Source organism: Chanodichthys erythropterus, chromosome 14 (assembly GCF_024489055.1).
Source record: "Chanodichthys erythropterus isolate Z2021 chromosome 14, ASM2448905v1, whole genome shotgun sequence".
NCBI lineage: Eukaryota > Metazoa > Chordata > Actinopteri > Cypriniformes > Xenocyprididae > Chanodichthys > Chanodichthys erythropterus.
This window is the reverse complement of record NC_090234.1, coordinates 26,896,225-26,914,254: the sequence shown is the minus strand read 5'-3', so window position 1 is coordinate 26,914,254 and position 18,030 is coordinate 26,896,225. Positions and strand designations below refer to the sequence as shown.

General features: G+C 34.6%; 2 protein-coding genes across 3 annotated transcripts; one reads left to right on the top strand and one right to left on the bottom strand.

Annotated features, from left to right (window-relative positions):
• Nucleotides 1-574: 574 nt before the first annotated feature.
• Nucleotides 575-9,254, bottom strand: itm2bb (integral membrane protein 2Bb). Of its 2 annotated transcripts, XM_067409675.1 has the most exons (7): nt 9,060-9,254; nt 5,922-6,053; nt 5,403-5,513; nt 3,873-4,079; nt 2,326-2,436; nt 1,272-1,422; nt 575-1,034 (listed from the first exon to the last, which is right to left on the bottom strand). In XM_067409675.1, the coding sequence occupies exons 1-7, from the start codon at nt 9,132-9,134 to the stop codon at nt 946-948; spliced, it is 876 nt and encodes a 291-aa protein (XP_067265776.1). In that variant the 5' UTR covers nt 9,135-9,254; the 3' UTR covers nt 575-945. The 2 variants fall into 2 exon arrangements, with proteins under 2 accessions (XP_067265776.1, XP_067265778.1); XM_067409677.1 differs by lacking the exon at nt 5,403-5,513.
• A 690-nt stretch (nt 9,255-9,944) lies between these two features.
• Nucleotides 9,945-12,773, top strand: med4 (mediator complex subunit 4). Its single transcript, XM_067409945.1, has 7 exons — nt 9,945-10,036; nt 10,336-10,402; nt 10,708-10,878; nt 11,325-11,382; nt 11,981-12,067; nt 12,213-12,344; nt 12,490-12,773. The coding sequence occupies exons 1-7, from the start codon at nt 9,966-9,968 to the stop codon at nt 12,660-12,662; spliced, it is 759 nt and encodes a 252-aa protein (XP_067266046.1). The 5' UTR covers nt 9,945-9,965; the 3' UTR covers nt 12,663-12,773.
• The last annotated feature ends 5,257 nt before the right edge of the window (nt 12,774-18,030 follow it).

Genomic DNA, 18,030 nt, shown 5'->3' with positions numbered 1-18,030 from the left:
AGAAAAGTGTAAAGTTCATGATCTTATTTAATGATGGCTTATATACAAATTAGTAAAGAACAAAATTTCAAATTGGAACATTTGTGGTAATTAAATTTAGACATTTATAAGTTCTATATTCATATATTTGAAAGTGTTCTTTATGTATGGTTACTGATCCCATTTAAAAAATCATTTATAGTTAAAATAAAGTACAAATTTAAGAATACCTCAAATTGTGACAATATGGCCTGGTTTCATAAACCGGGCTAAGATTAAGTCAGGATTAGGCCATAGTCCAATTAGGAGATTTAAGTAGCTTTTATAAACATGCCTTAGGAAAAAAGAAAAAAAAACACATTACTGCTGTGCATCTTGAGACAAAACAATGGCATTGGCATTTTAAGATATGTCAGTGCAAGTTGCTTTCAGTTAAAATAGCTCAAACATGCATTTTAGTCTGGGATTAGGTTTAAACCTTGTCTGTGAATCCAGTGGTATGCATTTTAGCACTTCAACATAGTGATGATCCTGATTATGCACTAATTTACTGAAACCTTTGAACAGTATCAAGGTTACATACAGTAGATGTTGCAAATGTAAAAAAAAAAAAAAAAAAACGTTTTGTATTTAAAGATACAAAAAAAATCCTCAAACGTTTTCAGCAAACTCAAGGGAATAAATTATTAAATTACTTGCTTTCTAAATGCTGATCAGATTTCTATATAGGCTAAAATTTAAAATAAACGCCATTGTTTATCCCTTTTTGTTCTTGTGCACATTGCTACTTTTTATTAAGTCTATTCATAAAATAGCATAAGACAAATATAATAATAAAAAAACCTCATTGTGCAGAAAAGACAATTTCACATTTTAGACATGAAGGCCTATGAAAAGCTGAAAAACAAAAGAAAGTGTTGAAGATCTGTTTCTGTGTCAGAGACACCCATGCGTGATGCTTGTTCTTCATGGCTCGCAGATCAGAGTCTCCACCACAAAATTGTTTTCAAAATGGCGGATCTTGTGGCAGTTCAGGGCCTCGCGCTTCTGCATACCTGCAGTGAAGCACATTCAGCGTTCAGACGTTTGAAAGTATACAACAGCTATGATGTAAAACCTCAAACACTCTATCTTACATGTATGCGGTTTATGGTAGGCAAAAGTACTTGTTTATGCATTGAACGCAAGACGAAATACTGTATTTTTGCTTAAAACTTGAGACGTTTATGGAAAGATGTAACCACTGGTGACAGTAAACAGTGTTATCAAAGGGTTTGTTTGTGTGCACTTACCCAGTATGGTGTCTCTGCGCTGCAGTCTGTACGTGTCTTTGTTGCTGCACAGTTTATTGATGTAATAGCCCAGATCACTGGTGCTGTCTAGCTTCTCTGTCACCATCATCTCTACATGCTTCAGGTACGTCTGAGGAAGATACATTTTTGCCTGCAAAAAAACAAACAGAAAATGTAAATCTAAACCCTGGGACACATCAAGTTGACATCAAAGAACTAGGGGTGACGAAACCTCTCGTTGGCACTCAAAAAAGGACCGCTGTCAAATAGCATGTGCGTTCTGCGCCAGCATGTATGGAAATAACTGCCTATATCAATAGATCTCAAAAGTCTATTTTCATCATTGAAAAAGGGAAACCAGACTGTTGATAAACAAAGCAGCTATTTGCATTGCAGCGCTTCCAGGTTCTACATCAGAACGCCGGCTCAGTATTGGCCGGCTCCTGCGTCAGCGTCACACGCATGTGTTGCGCTGCTCACGTGAACAGCGTTGGCCAATACTGAGCCGGCATTCTGATGATAAACCTGTAAGTTGACTATTTTAACAATGTCTTTACTACTTTTTGGACCTTGAATGTGGTAATTCATTCGTTTAAAAAAAAAAAAAAAAACCTCCCAGATTTCATCAAAAATATCTTCATTTGTGTTCCGAAGATGAACAAAGGTCTTAGGGGAACGACATGAGGATGAGTACATAATGACAGAAATGTAATTTTTGGGTGAACTAACCGGGCGTCTGTACCGTCTTGACTTCATTGCTTGTTTTCATCACTTTTACTTTTATTCACGTGCACGGACTCATTCACTAAGCTGAACAGCCAAACAGAGTTCTCTCTCACTGACGCTGAATCGGCCCAAAAAACCCATATGGTGTCTGACTAGAGCCATTAGTGCGCATTCGGAACATGCGGAACAAAACGGCTCGACCGTCGGTTGGGTGTGTTTTGACTCCCAGGCTTAACGTCTGAAATGCATTTGTGCGAAAAACAAAAATGCAAACAAAGTTAGAACCGCTTATTGACATTGACATTATTCACAGCTTCTCTTTGTTTACCTCGGTGTTGGCCACGAACTCATGGAAATTTCGAGGTGGCATGACGACAGAGGTGTTCAGGGCGATGATGTAGCATTTGTTCAGAGACAGGTCGAGATAAGCAGTCAGCATCTGACAGCAGAGAATGACAGATTTATTCACATGGAACCAGATAGATGCACTTAAGACTGACAACACTATTTTAGTATTAGAAATAATATAAGATGTAACCAAATATTCAAGATTGATGGGGACCAAAAATAAAAATATAAGAAATGGTCACTGAAAAATCCATATTAACTGTCCAATAATCTAAATATGTCAGACTCTTTTCTTTTGAGATGTTTAGCATTGAAAACCCATCAATAATCCTTATGTATTTATGTAAGTAGATTACAGTAAGAGTACATTACACTAATGTTAAAAAAGTTGATTTTTTGTGCATTTGATCAAATACATTAAAAACAGTAATATTACGAAGTACTATTAAAATTTAAAATTACTGTTTTTTTTATTTTAATACTTCTATTTTAAAAGAAGTTTCGTCTGCTCACCAAGGCTACATTTATTTAATTAAAAATACAGTAAAAACAGTAATATTGTGAAATATTATTACAATTGAAAATAACTGTTTTCTATTTGAATATATTTCACAAAGTAATTTATTCCTGTGATGCAAACCAGAATTTTCAGCATCGTTACTCCAGTCTTCAGTGTCACATGATCCTTCGGAAATCATTCTAATATGCTGATCTGCTGCTCAAGAAACATTTAATGTGTACAATTGTACATAATATTTGTGTACAATATTTTTTTTCAGGATTATTTGATGAATAGAAAGTTCAAAAGAACAGTGTTTATCTGAAATCTAATCTTTTGTAACATTATAAATGTCTTTACTGCCACTTTTGATTGATTTAATGCATCCTTGCTGAATAAAAGTATTCATTTCTTTAATTTCTTTTCAAAAAAATAAAAATTCTTACTAACCCCAAACTTTTGAACGGTAGTGTATAATGCTACAGAAGCTTTGTATTTCAGATAAATGCTGTTCTTTTGAACTTTCTATTCATCAAGGAATCCTGAAAAAAAAGTACACAACTATTTTCAACATTGAAAATAATCATAAATGTTTATTGAGCAGCAAATCAGCATATTAGAATAATTTCTGAAGGATCATGTGACACTGAAGACTGGAGTAACGATGCTGAAAATTCAGCTTTGCATCACAGGAATAAATTACTTTGTCAAATATATTCAAATAGTAAACAGTTGTTTTAAATTGTAATAATATTTCACAATATTACTGTTTTTTACTGTATTTTTAATTAAATAAATGTAGCCTTGGTGAGCAGACGAAACTTCTTTTAAAAACTTTAAAAATCTTAGTGGTTTCAAACTTTTGGACTGTACTGTATATAATATTTTTTTGCAAAAAAAAAAAAAAAGAGGAAATAATACAAAAATGCAAGTTGCTACAAATTTTTGCATTAATTCGCTAAATCCTGAAGGAACTGATGATATGTCTGTGGTGATTATGGCTGAACACTGTGTGTGTATTTCTGCACCATTTTGAAGTCATGCAGGATGCTAGCTGGATCGCTGTCCTTGAACTCAGGCATTGGTACGCTGATGAGCTCCACCTCATCGTCTTCATAAAAGATCACATTCTCTTCAATCATCCTCAGCGGTATTTCTACATCCACCTCCACCTCCTCATCAAACACATAGTCTTCCTCAAAGTACTTCATCCCACAGACAAACACCTCGTCGTCCTGCGGGGTTAGAAATACATATAACATGAACACAAGCATGTTTAGGTCTGCATTAACATTTCAAAGAATGGTATGGTATACTCTTCCCTGCCACAAATAATGGAGATTGGTTGAATTCACATTCGTTCTTGCAATCACAAGATTACAAAATCCTGGAGGAACTAACTGTTAATTTGGTAATAAAAACTATGATAAACTTTTTTTATGACTAAGATGAGGTGATGGCGAGACAAGACCAACGTCATTAAATGTTAAATGTGACTAACCACAAGCTATATCATCGATGAGAAAAAGATGAGAGTAAAGTGAAGTTTAAAAAATTATAACTTTACCAAAATCTCTCTTTTTTGTCTAATAAAAAAAAAAAAAGACAAAATATTACTGATTGTTTTTAACAAGCATCTACAAGCATTCAGGCTTGCAGTTTTCAGATGTAAAGATTTCAAATCCCCCTATCAGAGCTTTTCTCTTAAAAGGGTACATTTTCTGCCCAGTGTTTTACTTTATCTTTGCAATCGGGCAACCAGACGCACATATTCTCGCTACACCGCGCGAGTGCTGCCGATGATCTGATAACACAGATAAATAAGCAGATGTTTAGCGCTCACCATTTCAGATATTCTGCTCAAATTAAAGTGTAATAGTCAGCCTGTGTTCCTTCATGAGCCGTTTGTGTTGTACTGTGACTAAATCTGCCATCAAACCTTCTCAGTGATAAACTGTAATAAATTCAACCATGGATCTCTGTTTGCGCTCATTGTTGCTGCTGAATAAATAACCTTACGCAGCTCTGCGTGAAAGTACAAAGTTTGGAATTACTATTATTAATTTCACTGTTTTAGATTTTGAAAATATTTCTTCTTTTACCAGTTTTCATAATGGAGTATGTTAATTAGCCTATGATAAATCAGGAAACTAGATTTAGAGGTAAAATAAACTATGCGTATGAGTTGACATTCCCTTGACTGGTGCTTATAGGTGAAAGTGAAAATTAATTGTTACAAAAAATAAATTTCTCAAATGACAACAATCGTTGCGATTATAATTTTATGCAAAATAATTGTGATTATCAAATTAACCATTACGCAGCATGATGAAAGTTTTCATTGACTAAATGTAAACCAAAAAAATCCCAGACATTTAATCGACTAAACCTTGACTAAACAAAAACATGATAAGGTTGACTAATATGATTTAAAAAAAGTACATTTGACACAGGATTAAAACTAAGACTAGATAAAAAAATAGCAGACGAGATTAACGCTACTGATGATATGTCTGTGGTGATTATAGCTGAACACTGTGTGTGTGTATTTTTTGCACCATGTTGTAGTCATTCAGGATGCCAGCTGGATCACTGTCTCTGAACTCAGCCACTGGTACTTTGATGAGCTCCACCTCATCGTCTTCCAAAAAGCTCACATTATCAGGTTTCTTAGGGAAAAACAGCAAAGCTTGATACAGAATGAGTTTACAGGAACAGGTCTATAAATGTCCTGCTGTCTGAACCATCCTGCCTTGTTTTGGAAAAAAAAAAGTAACTTTCTCTCAAGATGTGATGATTTCATGAAGTCATGCCTTTTCCTGAGTTAATATTAATAACATGTTTCTTAGCAGAACAACGTGATGTAAAATGGGCGGCTTGCATTGTTTATTCTCACTGCTATGAAGTCTGGGGTGTAATTTGCATACTTTTATTCATGAATTGCTTTAAGAAACAGGTTTAGACTGATTATGATATAGATATAGAAACTAATCAAAATGAAGATAAACAAGTGACGCAAGATGATACGATGTTGGGCTATGTTTTTGATATCACCATGGTTACATCAATTATCTCACCTGTAACATATAGTATCTATACATGTAGGCTCCTGCCACCACTACGCCAGAGAGCACGAGAGCCAATCCCAGACAGAAGCACCAGCACCACAGCTTAGACTGCTGACGCACCAACACCGCTGCCTCAGGATCCTACAGGACAAAATCATACAGGTTGCATTATTATTACATTTACAACATGTGATAACTGTGGATACACAGACACTACCATTTAAACCCCCTCCCTCCCCTTTATTTAAAGAAATTAATACTTTTATTTAGCAATAATGTATTAAATTGATCAGAAGAAGTGATACAGAAATGTCTTGACTGAAAAAATGTATCACGGTTTTCACAAATATCGACCAGCAAGAAATTTTTTACATTTCTTAGCACCAAATCAGCAAATCAGAATGATTTCTGATGGATCATGTGACACTGAAGACTGGAGTAACGGCTGCTGAAAATTCTGCTTTAATATCACAGGAACATATTGCATTTTAAAATATATTATGAATAGAAAACAGTTTTTTTAAATTGTATTAATAATATTTCACAAATATTGCACAATAAATGCAAATAAATGCAGCCTTTGTAAGCATAATAATCCAAAAAAAAACCAGGTAAACAAAAGAATAATAGCGGTTTGTCCAAGTTACAAAGAGTGATTTTCAAAGATCTAAAGGACAAAATATGAATATTAATTGATGAAGGCTCATTTTCCTTGTTTAAAAGTATCCTTGAGTTTAAGCACTATGTACTGTACAGAGCAAAAGGCAACAAGTCATGACAGGGCTTGAACTTCCCCAGCCTGACCTGTACCCTAAACCTTCAGTCCATACAGCAAATATCATCTGCCTTGAGATACACCGCAAATGAACCCTAGAAAGTCTATGTAGAGCCGATTAAACAGAAATTATGACTAATGACAGTTCTAAGAAAAACAGAACAAAAAAAAAAAAAGAAGTGAGAATCACTCTGTTTCTTTGTTCTGGTGTAAAGTCAAAATGTGTTAAAACAGTTTGGTGTCAACTTCTGCAAAGTCACAAAGAGGAATAATCAGCAACATTTAATCTATACAACGCTTCCTCACGCAAACAAAAACTGCAGAAAGAAGCTCACACATGAATCAAAAGAGAAAGTATAATTGTTCGAAGTTTCTATTTGAATAGCAGAGGAGAAATTCAAGTGACAAAACAAGAAAAGAGAGACACAGACAACATGTTGTATAATGCAGGAGTGAGAGATACTGCACCAATGAATCGTTTCATTGTGCTCTACTCATGTAATCCGCATAGTTTATCCTAATTCAATATCTTGTAGTGGAAAAGTAAAACCACTTTTTAGACTTTTTGCACATTCTCTCATTGACGTAACCGTGCAGACCCTTATTGAGTATGTGGAGGAGGATGTTGGATGACCTTGACCAGGATTTAGAGTATTTTTAAAGCTTCTAGAAACTTTGGCTTTAGGCATTTCCTGATTCTAAAGTGAAATCGAATCAAATTGTTCTATATTAAATGCTTGTATTTTGCACTTTGGGTTCTTCTTTTGTATTCTTGGCTTAGAGCTCCGACTCCTTATGCAATACACTAATTATCTTAAACATGCTTTAGAGTGCACACATTAAACATGCCTCAACACATCTGTCTTTCACAACCCATGAAAAGTCTCCTGGTAGTAAGTGTAAGGTATTTACAATGTGACCTGTATTTTCAATGTGTGATGTGAAAAACACAGCTAAACTATGTCTGGAAGAATTACATTTGGAGAAATTCAACCATATTTACTGCTTCCACACAAAACAAAACAAAAAAAGTCTTGGGCTACCACCACAGAGACAGTTGAAGATGATTTTCAGTGTCAATACCGATTAATTAAATAGATGTCAATACACATATTCTTTCCTTCTCTCTCTAATCGCAAATACAATAAATAGTTCAGGTCATGGAAATGAACCCTTTATCTGACACATATATTTGAGGACTATGATGACAAAAATAAAGGTTCTTTATTGGCATTAACGATTCCATGAAGAACCTTTAACATTCATTGAATCATTGCAATAGGTTCTTCTTTAGATTATTAAATGTTCTTCACACTAAAAAAAAGGAGAATTGTTCATGGTTCTTCTATGGCATAGCTGAAATTTCCTCTAAATTTCCCTCTCCACTTCCTGTTAAGTGATCTATGTAATCCTATGCTATTCGCAGTGCTCTAGAACTGAACATGTTCACTCCCTTCGGATTGTAATCTCACTCGAGATGGCAGAATACAATGTAAAGTCCACTTCACAGGGCACTTATGGTCACGCACCTACGACCACCTATGACACGCACCTACGGTTTATCCATCTCAATTTTACATGTGTACGTGTTTGTTTGTTTATTCTGGGTTTTCTCGTTTTGAGGCCCCCTGGCAGTCAGAGGCCCCGGCGCACTGGTCCATAGTCCATCCTTGATGGGATCATTTTATTTTTGCGGCCAGTCCAAATAAATGAATTTTAAATTGTTTGTATTTGTGAGGACATTTTCAGATAATTTGGCCCTTACAGCACACACACAGAAGACTTCAAGTACCCTCCTGTATCTTACTTTACTTCCTATTTCTTTAAAAGTTCATGTTTGTCAAAAGTTTTTCTAAAGTTTTAAAATAAACAATGAAGAGCTGACAAAGATTTTGGGGTTTTCTATGAGCATTACAGACCAAAATGTGGTAATGAGAAAACGGAAAAAAAAACATCACATTAGGGCTTGTGTACTTTCCCAAAGGTTAAAATTTATATATCAAAGTACACACACACACACACACACACACACATACATACATTATATATATGTATACACACATATTAGTACTGCAGTTATTTTTGTCAGGGTTTGATTATCCGTCTTTCGTCTTTCACAAACTTTGGGCCGTCAGCCATTTTATGACACTTTCACTTAACTGATCAAAGTCTGTTGAACAAACTTGAACAAAGAAACACACATTTACTAATGCATTTGTGAAACTCACTATACTTTTCTCAAGTTAATATAAGAACAACGTGCACACATAACTAGACTTTTCGATTAAAAAGATTAATTAAGACGCAATATTCCTAAAATGCGGTTACGCAATTCAATAGAAGTGAACAAGATTTGTTAATAGCTACAGTACCTGTACATCAGGAATGAGAGTTTGCTTCTTTGGATCCTTTAGGGCGAGAGCCTTGTTAAAAGATACTTTAACCATACTGAAAGTCTTTTGAAGAAGTTATTTCAGTGAGAGCCCAAGAGAAGTGAGACGGTGCAAAATGAAAGCGTTTAGTTTCCTGATCAGCAGCAATGTTTGTGTGTGACGCACATGTCAGATCACAACAGAGGCTCTCACTGCCTCTAGTGACAACTGCTAGAAAATCAACTACAACACCTGGAAACGAGACGCACATTAATTTGAGCTCATTTAAAAGTGGAATAGATAATGCAGTAATTGTACAAATTGTATTTAAAATTATTTTAGTTACTTTTTTAATGCACTCCTAAATTGTAAATTAAAAAGTGGAGGAGGGGGGCTTCGAATATTGTTGTGGACAGTGTGAGGCCTTATATAGGATAGAATAATAATAATAATATCTATGTAAATATTTAATAATAATAATAATATCTATGTAAATATTTAATAATAATGATAATAATAATATCTATGTAAATATTTAATAATAATAATAATAATAATAATAATAATAATAATAATAATAATATCTATGTAAATATTTAAAATTCTCATCGTGCTATCAAACACGAATGTGGTTGGCTATCTTCACCAGCGCTGAGAAACGTAACATGATCCAAATAACAATGCCGTCTACAGCTATCCATCATATTTATAACCAGGTTTAGATGTTTTTTGTCGTTTACTCTAATAACCCGCAGTTTTACAAAAACTGTTTATGTGAACTTTACAGATAATATTTTATTGACGACGGTTTGTATATTTTGGTCCTTCTACCAACAGGCGTCACTGTCTGACACATGCTTTTGCCTTTCATTTCTCACGCATGCGCAGAAGTGAGGAGAAACAGTCATGGCGGCGGCAGAGAAGCCCACGAAAGAAAAGCTTTTATCCACTCTGGATGATATTGAAGTTTTATCCAGGTTTGTCTTCATATATTTTCCACATTTAGGTGAATAATAACCAGTTGTTTATGTTTTTTTTGTTTGTTTTTTTTTAGCTGGTACACAGCAGAATGATAATAAACTGCTAGTTCATTCATAAGATTTCCAGTGATTTCGGCTAACAGTTGCTGAATGAGTTAATAATTGAATAAATAAAGTCATAGTGTCTTGTCCAGTCGAGTCTACTGTTTTCATTCCTAATAATACACTAATTATACACTACTGCTGTACACGTACAGCTCCTCTTTCGTTCTTTTACTTTCTTGTTTCTGTTGCAGAGAGCTGATAGAGATGCTAGCACTGGCCAGGACACAGAAACTGCCCCAGCCTGGAGAGGACACACAGGTGAGAGACACTGTTTACACACACACACACACACACAATGAGAAAACACTCAAATCTCAAGAAGTAAATTCACTGATATTTACAGACTTTAAATTTCTGAAAAGTTCTCAAACAAAGGGGGGAAATCCTGAAAAGTCATGCACATACATACTGTAAAGTAACTGAAATTACATTTGCTAAAACGTTTTGCATTAGCTTTATAATTAGAGTCAGTATTAAAGTTATGAATTACTATTATGCTTGCTTGACTATTAGATGACGGTGAAGTGCACGCAGTGACTATATGCTGATGATTCTGTGAACAGATACTGGAGCTGTTAGTGCAGAGAGATAAAGAGTTCCAGGAGCTCATGCAGACGGCAATGGAGCAGGGCAGAGTTCACCAGGAGATGCAGACACTGGAAAAGGAAGTTGAGAAGAGAGACAGCGATATCCAGCAGCTCCAGAAACAACTCAAAGAGGCTGAGCATATACTGGTGACTGACATGAGTCAATGCACATTTCTTTTCAGTAGCATTCAATCGTTGAAGCACTCTGCAAACCAAAAAACTTTATCACTTCATGAACATTTTAAACAATAATTTAGGTTTGCATTGCAATATTAACTAGTCTGAGTTTGGTGGTTGTATTAATAATAATAATAATAATTTTAAATAGCATTTCAGTAAGTTGGATTTCTCAAGCCAACTTAATAATATATATATATATATATATCTTTTTATTATTTATTTTTTATGGCTGTTTTAATTTCCAGCACTAAACACTGGTTTCTGTGTTGTTGTGCATTTGATTTGAGGTACTTTTAGAAAAATCTTTGGTCATTTGAAACTACAAAAAATGACAAAGAACAATAAAATTGCATTTTGATTAAACTCACATTATTTGTTAAACTGGAAATAATTTTTTTTTTATTCATCATCAGGCCACTGCTGTCTATCAAGCCAAAGAGAAACTGAAGTCTATTGAAAAGGCCAGAAAAGGTATTGTTGTGTTACACAAAAGTCACGCTAGATTAAAATTGCATTGTTTAGAGAAAAAAACACAGATAAGTCACATTTTATTACACTAAGTAATTATAAAACAAGTTTTATCAAAATAGCTCCTCTTACTCCACAACAAACCCTTTTAATTTGATGGTATTTAGAACAGAACAGGAATGAAAAAAGATTATAAATAAATTATAGTGGTATTCATTATAAGCAACATTTATTATAAACGGCAAGACTAAACAAATTTATTTAAAGTGAAACTGAAACTACTGACATTTAGGAAATAACATTAGGATATACAAATAAACTAGGGCCCATGTACCTCTTATTTAGCACAAATCCATGTTTTGTGTGCTTAACATTAATTGTGTTATATAAGTCACTTTGGATAAGTCGCAGCATGTTTCAGATGATAAAAAATATGACTTATATTCCAGAATATGCTGTATTTATCAGTAGAATTGATAAAGTCATAAGACTGAGATGTTTTACTTGATATATACTACAGTATCAAATATTTACTGTTTTAGTCTAAAATCAAATTTTCTCAATGTTTCTTCTTTTTGGTTGTTCTGCTTGTTTTAACTAGGGAGTATCTCTTCAGAGGAGATCATCAAGTATGCTCACAGGATCAGTGCCAGTAATGCAGTGTGTGCTCCTCTGAACTGGGTTCCAGGTAAACGAACTAGTTCCTTCTGCATCATGTTCTTTCATTATTGTCTTTCATATCATTCCTGTTTCACTTGATGTACATTTTCCAATGACTTGGCTTATTTCCGATTGTATTTGCAAGCTCATATGTTGTGCGTGTGTGTGTGTAGGTGACCCTCGCAGGCCGTACCCTACTGATCTGGAGATGCGCAGTGGAATGTTGGGAAATATGAGCAACATGTCCACCAATGGAGTGAACGGACACCTGCCTGGAGATGCATTGGCTGCTGGGAGGTTACCAGGCAGGTTTACTCTTCTGTTCAGATGTTTGATTCATCTGTCCTTGTTTTTTTTTTCTCTTCTAGGTTGTCTTTATCATACAAATAATATGTGTGTAATCATGTAATTTTTTTTAGCTAATATATATTTTTCTCTTTTTGCTTTTAGATGTACTAACCCCACAGTATCCTTGGCAGTCCACTGATGTTTCCATGGGGATTCTGCCTCCTCACCATGGCAACGATTTTGGCCTGGAGCCACCTGGTCATAACAAAGAAAATGAAGATGATGTTGAGGCCATGTCAACAGATTCCTCCAGCAGCAGTAGTGACTCAGACTGAGTGTGTGTGTGTGTGTGTGTGTGTGTGTGTGTGTGTGTGTGTGTGTGTGTGTGTGTGTGTGTGTGTGTGTGTGTGTGTGTGTGTGTGTGTGTGTGTGTGTGTGTGTGTGTGTGTGTGTGTGTGTGTGTGTGTGTGTGTGTGTGTGTGTGTGTGTGTGTGTGTGTGTGTGTGTGTGTGTGTGTGTGTGTGTGTGTGTGAGAGATATGTCCACAGTAACTTGAGTTTGTCCACCTGAACAGCCTGAAAGGAAAGTATGTTGTCTGAATCAGTTTATCTTGTCTCTGTGATTGTGGAGATCCGGATGGCAACATAAAATGCCTTGAAGGGGACCAAACCTTCACAGGTCCTCTCTTCAGCAAAGCCTCATACAGCTGGATATGTTTTACCAATTTGCTTGTTTTTTTCATACTCCACATGCCTACAGTCATCATTTATTTGCATAATTTAATTCCACTGGCCTCAAATGGACCCAGTGCGTTGTTTTCATTGTGTTCATTGTGTTCAGCATGACAGGCTCATTTGCATTTTGCAAATTTGTAATCTAGTGAAGCGTTAATTTCTGGTTTACAGTTGGAATATAAATAGCATTGTAAATATCTCTGAACTTTCACAGACTCTGTAAATAAAACTTTTTTTAAAAAAAAGAAAGATTATGGTTTTATTTTTTTGTATTTTTTTTACATTGCCAATTTTGTTTATACAGAAGGGCAGTGTATTTATTTATTTTTTCTCAATGGTTTTATCTCTGGAGCTGAGGTAATGTCTGATTTAAATGACCCTTTGAGTCCAGTTTTCATTATATATACACACACACCCTTGGGTATCTATATTTAATCTTTCTCATATGTCAAAATTTAAATTATAGTTTACATACTGAATATTGTTTGTTTAATTTATAATTTGCATACTGAATATGGTTTATTTATTTTTTAAGCTGACTAGAGAACACTGGGCTCAGAAGATGCCTTATCTATTTATTATGCACATCATCATCAATCTCAGTCTTTCCTTTATTTACTTATCTTTGTTTCTTATCTAACTTTTCTTTTGTTACTTTGTAGGTATTTCCTTTAGAAATGATAGTTTGGACATTTATTTATAGTGGTTCACAACAGAAACACAATCTAGACAAGCTACATAAATTGCTTGAATAAGCACATACATCCCAGTAAGTGTTCCTAGGAACACTAGTAAGTTGTTTGAATGTGTATAACCTCTTGTAAAAAGCTAGTTCTATACTTCTGAATTAGTTTCTCTTTTTAGCTCTAAAATCAGTCCGCCGCCTTATTATACTGCACTTGGTGATTGGGTTTAACAGTCCCAGAGTGCTATTCTGAGCACTGAAATCTTACTTTGTTCTCGTTACATTTTATGAATATTTCTTGTAGGGGCCCAGGTGCAAGTTCGGGTGATTTAACATTGGCCACCAGATGGCGCATCAACACTAATTGGCCAGCACAGCATCTTAAATGATTTTATATTCCATGAATTAATTCAACTGACAACTAGCTGAACATCTATATCTTGTGTTACCATAAGACACCCATCACATTTTATTTAATTGTTTATATTTATATAATATGTGCAAATTACTGACATTAGTCCAAACAAATGTAGAATCAAACCAAAATCATCCATGACAATGTATTAAAAATTAAATAATTGTTCGTATCTGTTCTGATAGTGGATCAATGGCAGATTCAGAGACATTAGAAGAGTATCAACTATCTAATCTTTCCAGAGTTAGTTCAGATCCTGTATAAAAGCACAAACTGAGTTACAGAAGTCTATTTTCAGTCTATTCACAGTTTGTGTCATGGTGAGTCAGTGCATGACTATTTGAAACACTATGTTAATGTGTAGGCCTACTAATGTTAAGTGTACCTAGGTGAGCTAACGTGTCAAGGCATTTTAGAAATTTTCCTGCTTCTAATTTAATGAATTAGCTGCTAGTGAATCACACAATAATTTATTATCTTTCTTCTGTGCCTAATTTACCTTCACAAAGGGAAGGGAACAAACCCTTCCAACAGTACTTCTTTGTGTGTTTCTTCTATAGCTTTCTTCTGTCCATGCTCTTGGTAAGTAGTGGGGTGAACAGGGAAGGACGAAAGAAGAGCTGGAGGAAAGAATGATTAAGGCTCTCAGAGGTGAACTATGACAGACAGTTGAGCTGTTCTGCGTTGCTTCAGTTCACCGATTTTACAAACAGAACGCTGCAGCCACATGCTCTTGTCTATAAACCTTGCTCGGTTGTAAGGTTGTAAAAAATATATTTCACATGAACAACTGTGCAAAAGCAATGCTGACTATTTTCACATCACACGTCACATTCAACATTTACTACCCTTAAAATACAAACACAGGCTACTTACATCATGCAGAGACTCCTTTCATTCTCTGTTTTTGCATTCCACTCTTTGTCCTCTTAGTCATTTAATTACTGTATCTTGGAAAGCGGACCAACCTCTCTAAAATAATTTGTCCAAATCCCACGATTATGAAACACATCCCTGTGACACTTGGTCGATGGGTAAGAGACATCTTCCCACATCTCTGAATCGCTTGTTACCTTTTTCATCCAGGGGGAAAAGAACTAAATTCAATCTGTTGTGATGTAATAGTTTGTTCTTGTTCTGTGTTCAAGACTGACTAATTCCCAACAGAACGTCTCAGTGTACAATATGTTGAAAGACGTTACAGTAAAACATCTCAGTACCTTTAAAACAAGATCAATTTACCTTTGAAGCAAAAAGCCCTTTAGGTATTAAGACTTGTTTCAGAGAATGTGTCTTGTATTGGCTACCATTCAAAAATCTGGAGTCAGTAAGATTTTTTTTTTTTTTAATAGAAATTCATATTTTTATTCAGCAAAGACACATTAAATTGATCAAAAGTGACATTTAGGATGTTACAAAAATATATCTGTTTCATATAAATGCTGTTCTTTTAAACTTTCTATTCATCACAAAATCTTGAAAAAGTATCACATTTTCCACAAAAATATTAAGCAGCACAACACTGATAATAATAAGAAAAGTTTCCTGACCACTAAATCAGCATATTAGAATAATTTCTGAAAGATCACATTACACTAAATGTTCAGCTTTGCCATCACAGGAATACATAACATTTTGAAAACATATTAAAATTAGATGATTTAATTTCACTGTATTTCTGATCAAATAAATGCAGCATATACGACTTCAAAAATGGTAGTGTATATGTATTTTGTTTTGTCACTGATAGATTATAAACATGACTAAATGTTTTATTTTATTTCTTATTTTCTAATAGTTATTATAAAACCAATTGTATTTATTTATATATAATAATTTATATATAAATGATATTATTTATAGCTTTAAAACATGATATGATATAAAATATTAATAAATATCAAAATTAAAAATATCACTTTAGGCTTAACAAAATTATTTTTCCAACAGAATTTACAACATCACATATTTTGAAATCAAAACTTGCAGAAATAACTGTTTGCAAGTCTTTCAGCACCTATGCACGCACACACACACCTCAAGAGGGCACATAATGGCTCATCAGTAAATCACAACAGGGTGGCCAGCGTCTCTATGGCAATCTCTGACTCATTCAATCACATCACTGTCTTTAGTCCACCAACACGTTCCCATAATGCAACAGGAGTGTAAATGAAGTGATGATCCCCCAGCTTCACTATAGCATATGAAATATGTGTTGGTCTATATTCCTAATCTTCTCAATTCCACATAATACTATTGTTCTCTTCTACAGAATTAACTGTGATGAAAATCTGATTTCTTTTTTTCTTTTTCTTTTTTGTTAGTCTAAATGATATATATATTAAAGACTTGCTCTCATCATTTGTTCTAGTTGTGAATGATGATCTACTTTTAGGGTCTCTTTGATCACATGGTTGAGCTGGAGCCTGGAGGCATGTCTGCTCTCTCTCTCTCTCTCTCTAGTAATGTGCTATTAGCAGTAACAGACTCTCTAAGGACTTCTCACCTGCTCACTAGATGTGTTTCTGTCTACCCTACTGAATCTTTAGAGCCTTTGTTAGTTCCATCATCAAAGTACTCAATTATAAAATAATTACAGTAATACAGTAATATAATCAGCATAAATAATTATAGTAATTTACATGGAGACTCATTTAGTTTTGTAATAAAAATGATTGTAAGAGCATTCAATTATGTAAGGGGTGGGGGATTGGTACATTGTAGCCTATTGTTGTGATTTTCCATTGTTCTATAAAGTTCTATGAAGCTAAATTACTAAATTATTATATAAATTATCCCACTTATTACACAGCCACTAACCTAGTACATAAATATGTAGGTGTGAATATGAATTTACATAAGCCTATTTTATGCTTCACCTATAGAAATGTGAACTGATTTTATCTTAAAGCTTCCGCTAAGAAAAAAAAAAAAGTAATGTGGCTAATATACTGAAATTATTTTTCTTCAGTTTTAGCATAGCCTAGCTATATGTTGCCTCGGCTATCATAATTAGATGACATAAAATAAGTTGTATTTTATTTTTGTATCAGTTAATGTTTGTTTTATTTTAAGTAACGAAAAATGTGTTTAGCCAACCCGATCTCACGGCAATTCGTACGTATTTTACGATGTGGCTAAATCGTATGAATTCATACGACCTCACTCATACTAATTCATACGTTTTTTGCTAAATCGTATGTATTTTACGAGTTGACAAATTCGTATGAATTCATACGAATGACCTAAAACCCCGCCCCTAAACCTAACCGTCACTGGGGTTTAGACAAATCGTACGAATTCGCACGAGTGAGGTCGTATGAATTTATACGAAATAGCCACCTCGTAGAATAAGTACGAATTGGCCGTGAGATAGCGTTGGTTTAGCTATAAAAGACTGCTCTAATGACATTTTCAATACAATCGATAACTGAGACACAATAGCGCCGCAGTTGCGTTTGAATGCGCGCGAGTCCGCGGAAGGATACGAGTTACCAGGATGCGCGGGCTGATATACGGCAATATAGAAGTAACGTATCTGAAAACGTTTATCCACTGAATGTCGCGATTGGTCAACCAGAATGATAATTCCGGTAATAAGAACATTTAAACATCTACATTTTGCACCTTTACTGGAGGACACTGTGTGATCTACAAGGAAGAGGTCAACACAAACTTGAACCTCTGTAATTTACGTCTATGGATACCCTACTTATTCTTATTTTAGATTCGGAACATAATTATTTTCTCTACCCCTGTTGGTAGAAAATTAACTTCTGGACTGGAAATAGCTGGAAATCTCTCATTTGGACCTTCAGACTCCTCTACAAGACTCAAGACTTTCATCACAAGTTCTATCATGCCAC

What these genes read in the sequence shown, in the direction of transcription:
- itm2bb (XM_067409675.1), bottom strand. Translation starts at nt 9,134, where the DNA reads ATGGTTAAAGTATCTTTTAACAAGGCTCTCGCCCTAAAGGATCCAAAG. An exon ending in TCCTGAATGACTACAACATG is followed by an intron (nt 4,080 to 5,402) that starts GTGCAAAAAATA and finishes CTAACCCCGCAG; the next exon opens with GACGACGAGGTGTTTGTCTG. An exon ending in TCCTGCATGACTTCAAAATG is followed by an intron (nt 2,437 to 3,872) that starts GTGCAGAAATAC and finishes CTCTGCTGTCAG; the next exon opens with ATGCTGACTGCTTATCTCGA.
- med4 (XM_067409945.1), top strand. Translation starts at nt 9,966, where the DNA reads ATGGCGGCGGCAGAGAAGCCCACGAAAGAAAAGCTTTTATCCACTCTG. An exon ending in AGCCTGGAGAGGACACACAG is followed by an intron (nt 10,403 to 10,707) that starts GTGAGAGACACT and finishes TTCTGTGAACAG; the next exon opens with ATACTGGAGCTGTTAGTGCA. An exon ending in TCCTCTGAACTGGGTTCCAG is followed by an intron (nt 12,068 to 12,212) that starts GTAAACGAACTA and finishes GTGTGTGTGTAG; the next exon opens with GTGACCCTCGCAGGCCGTAC.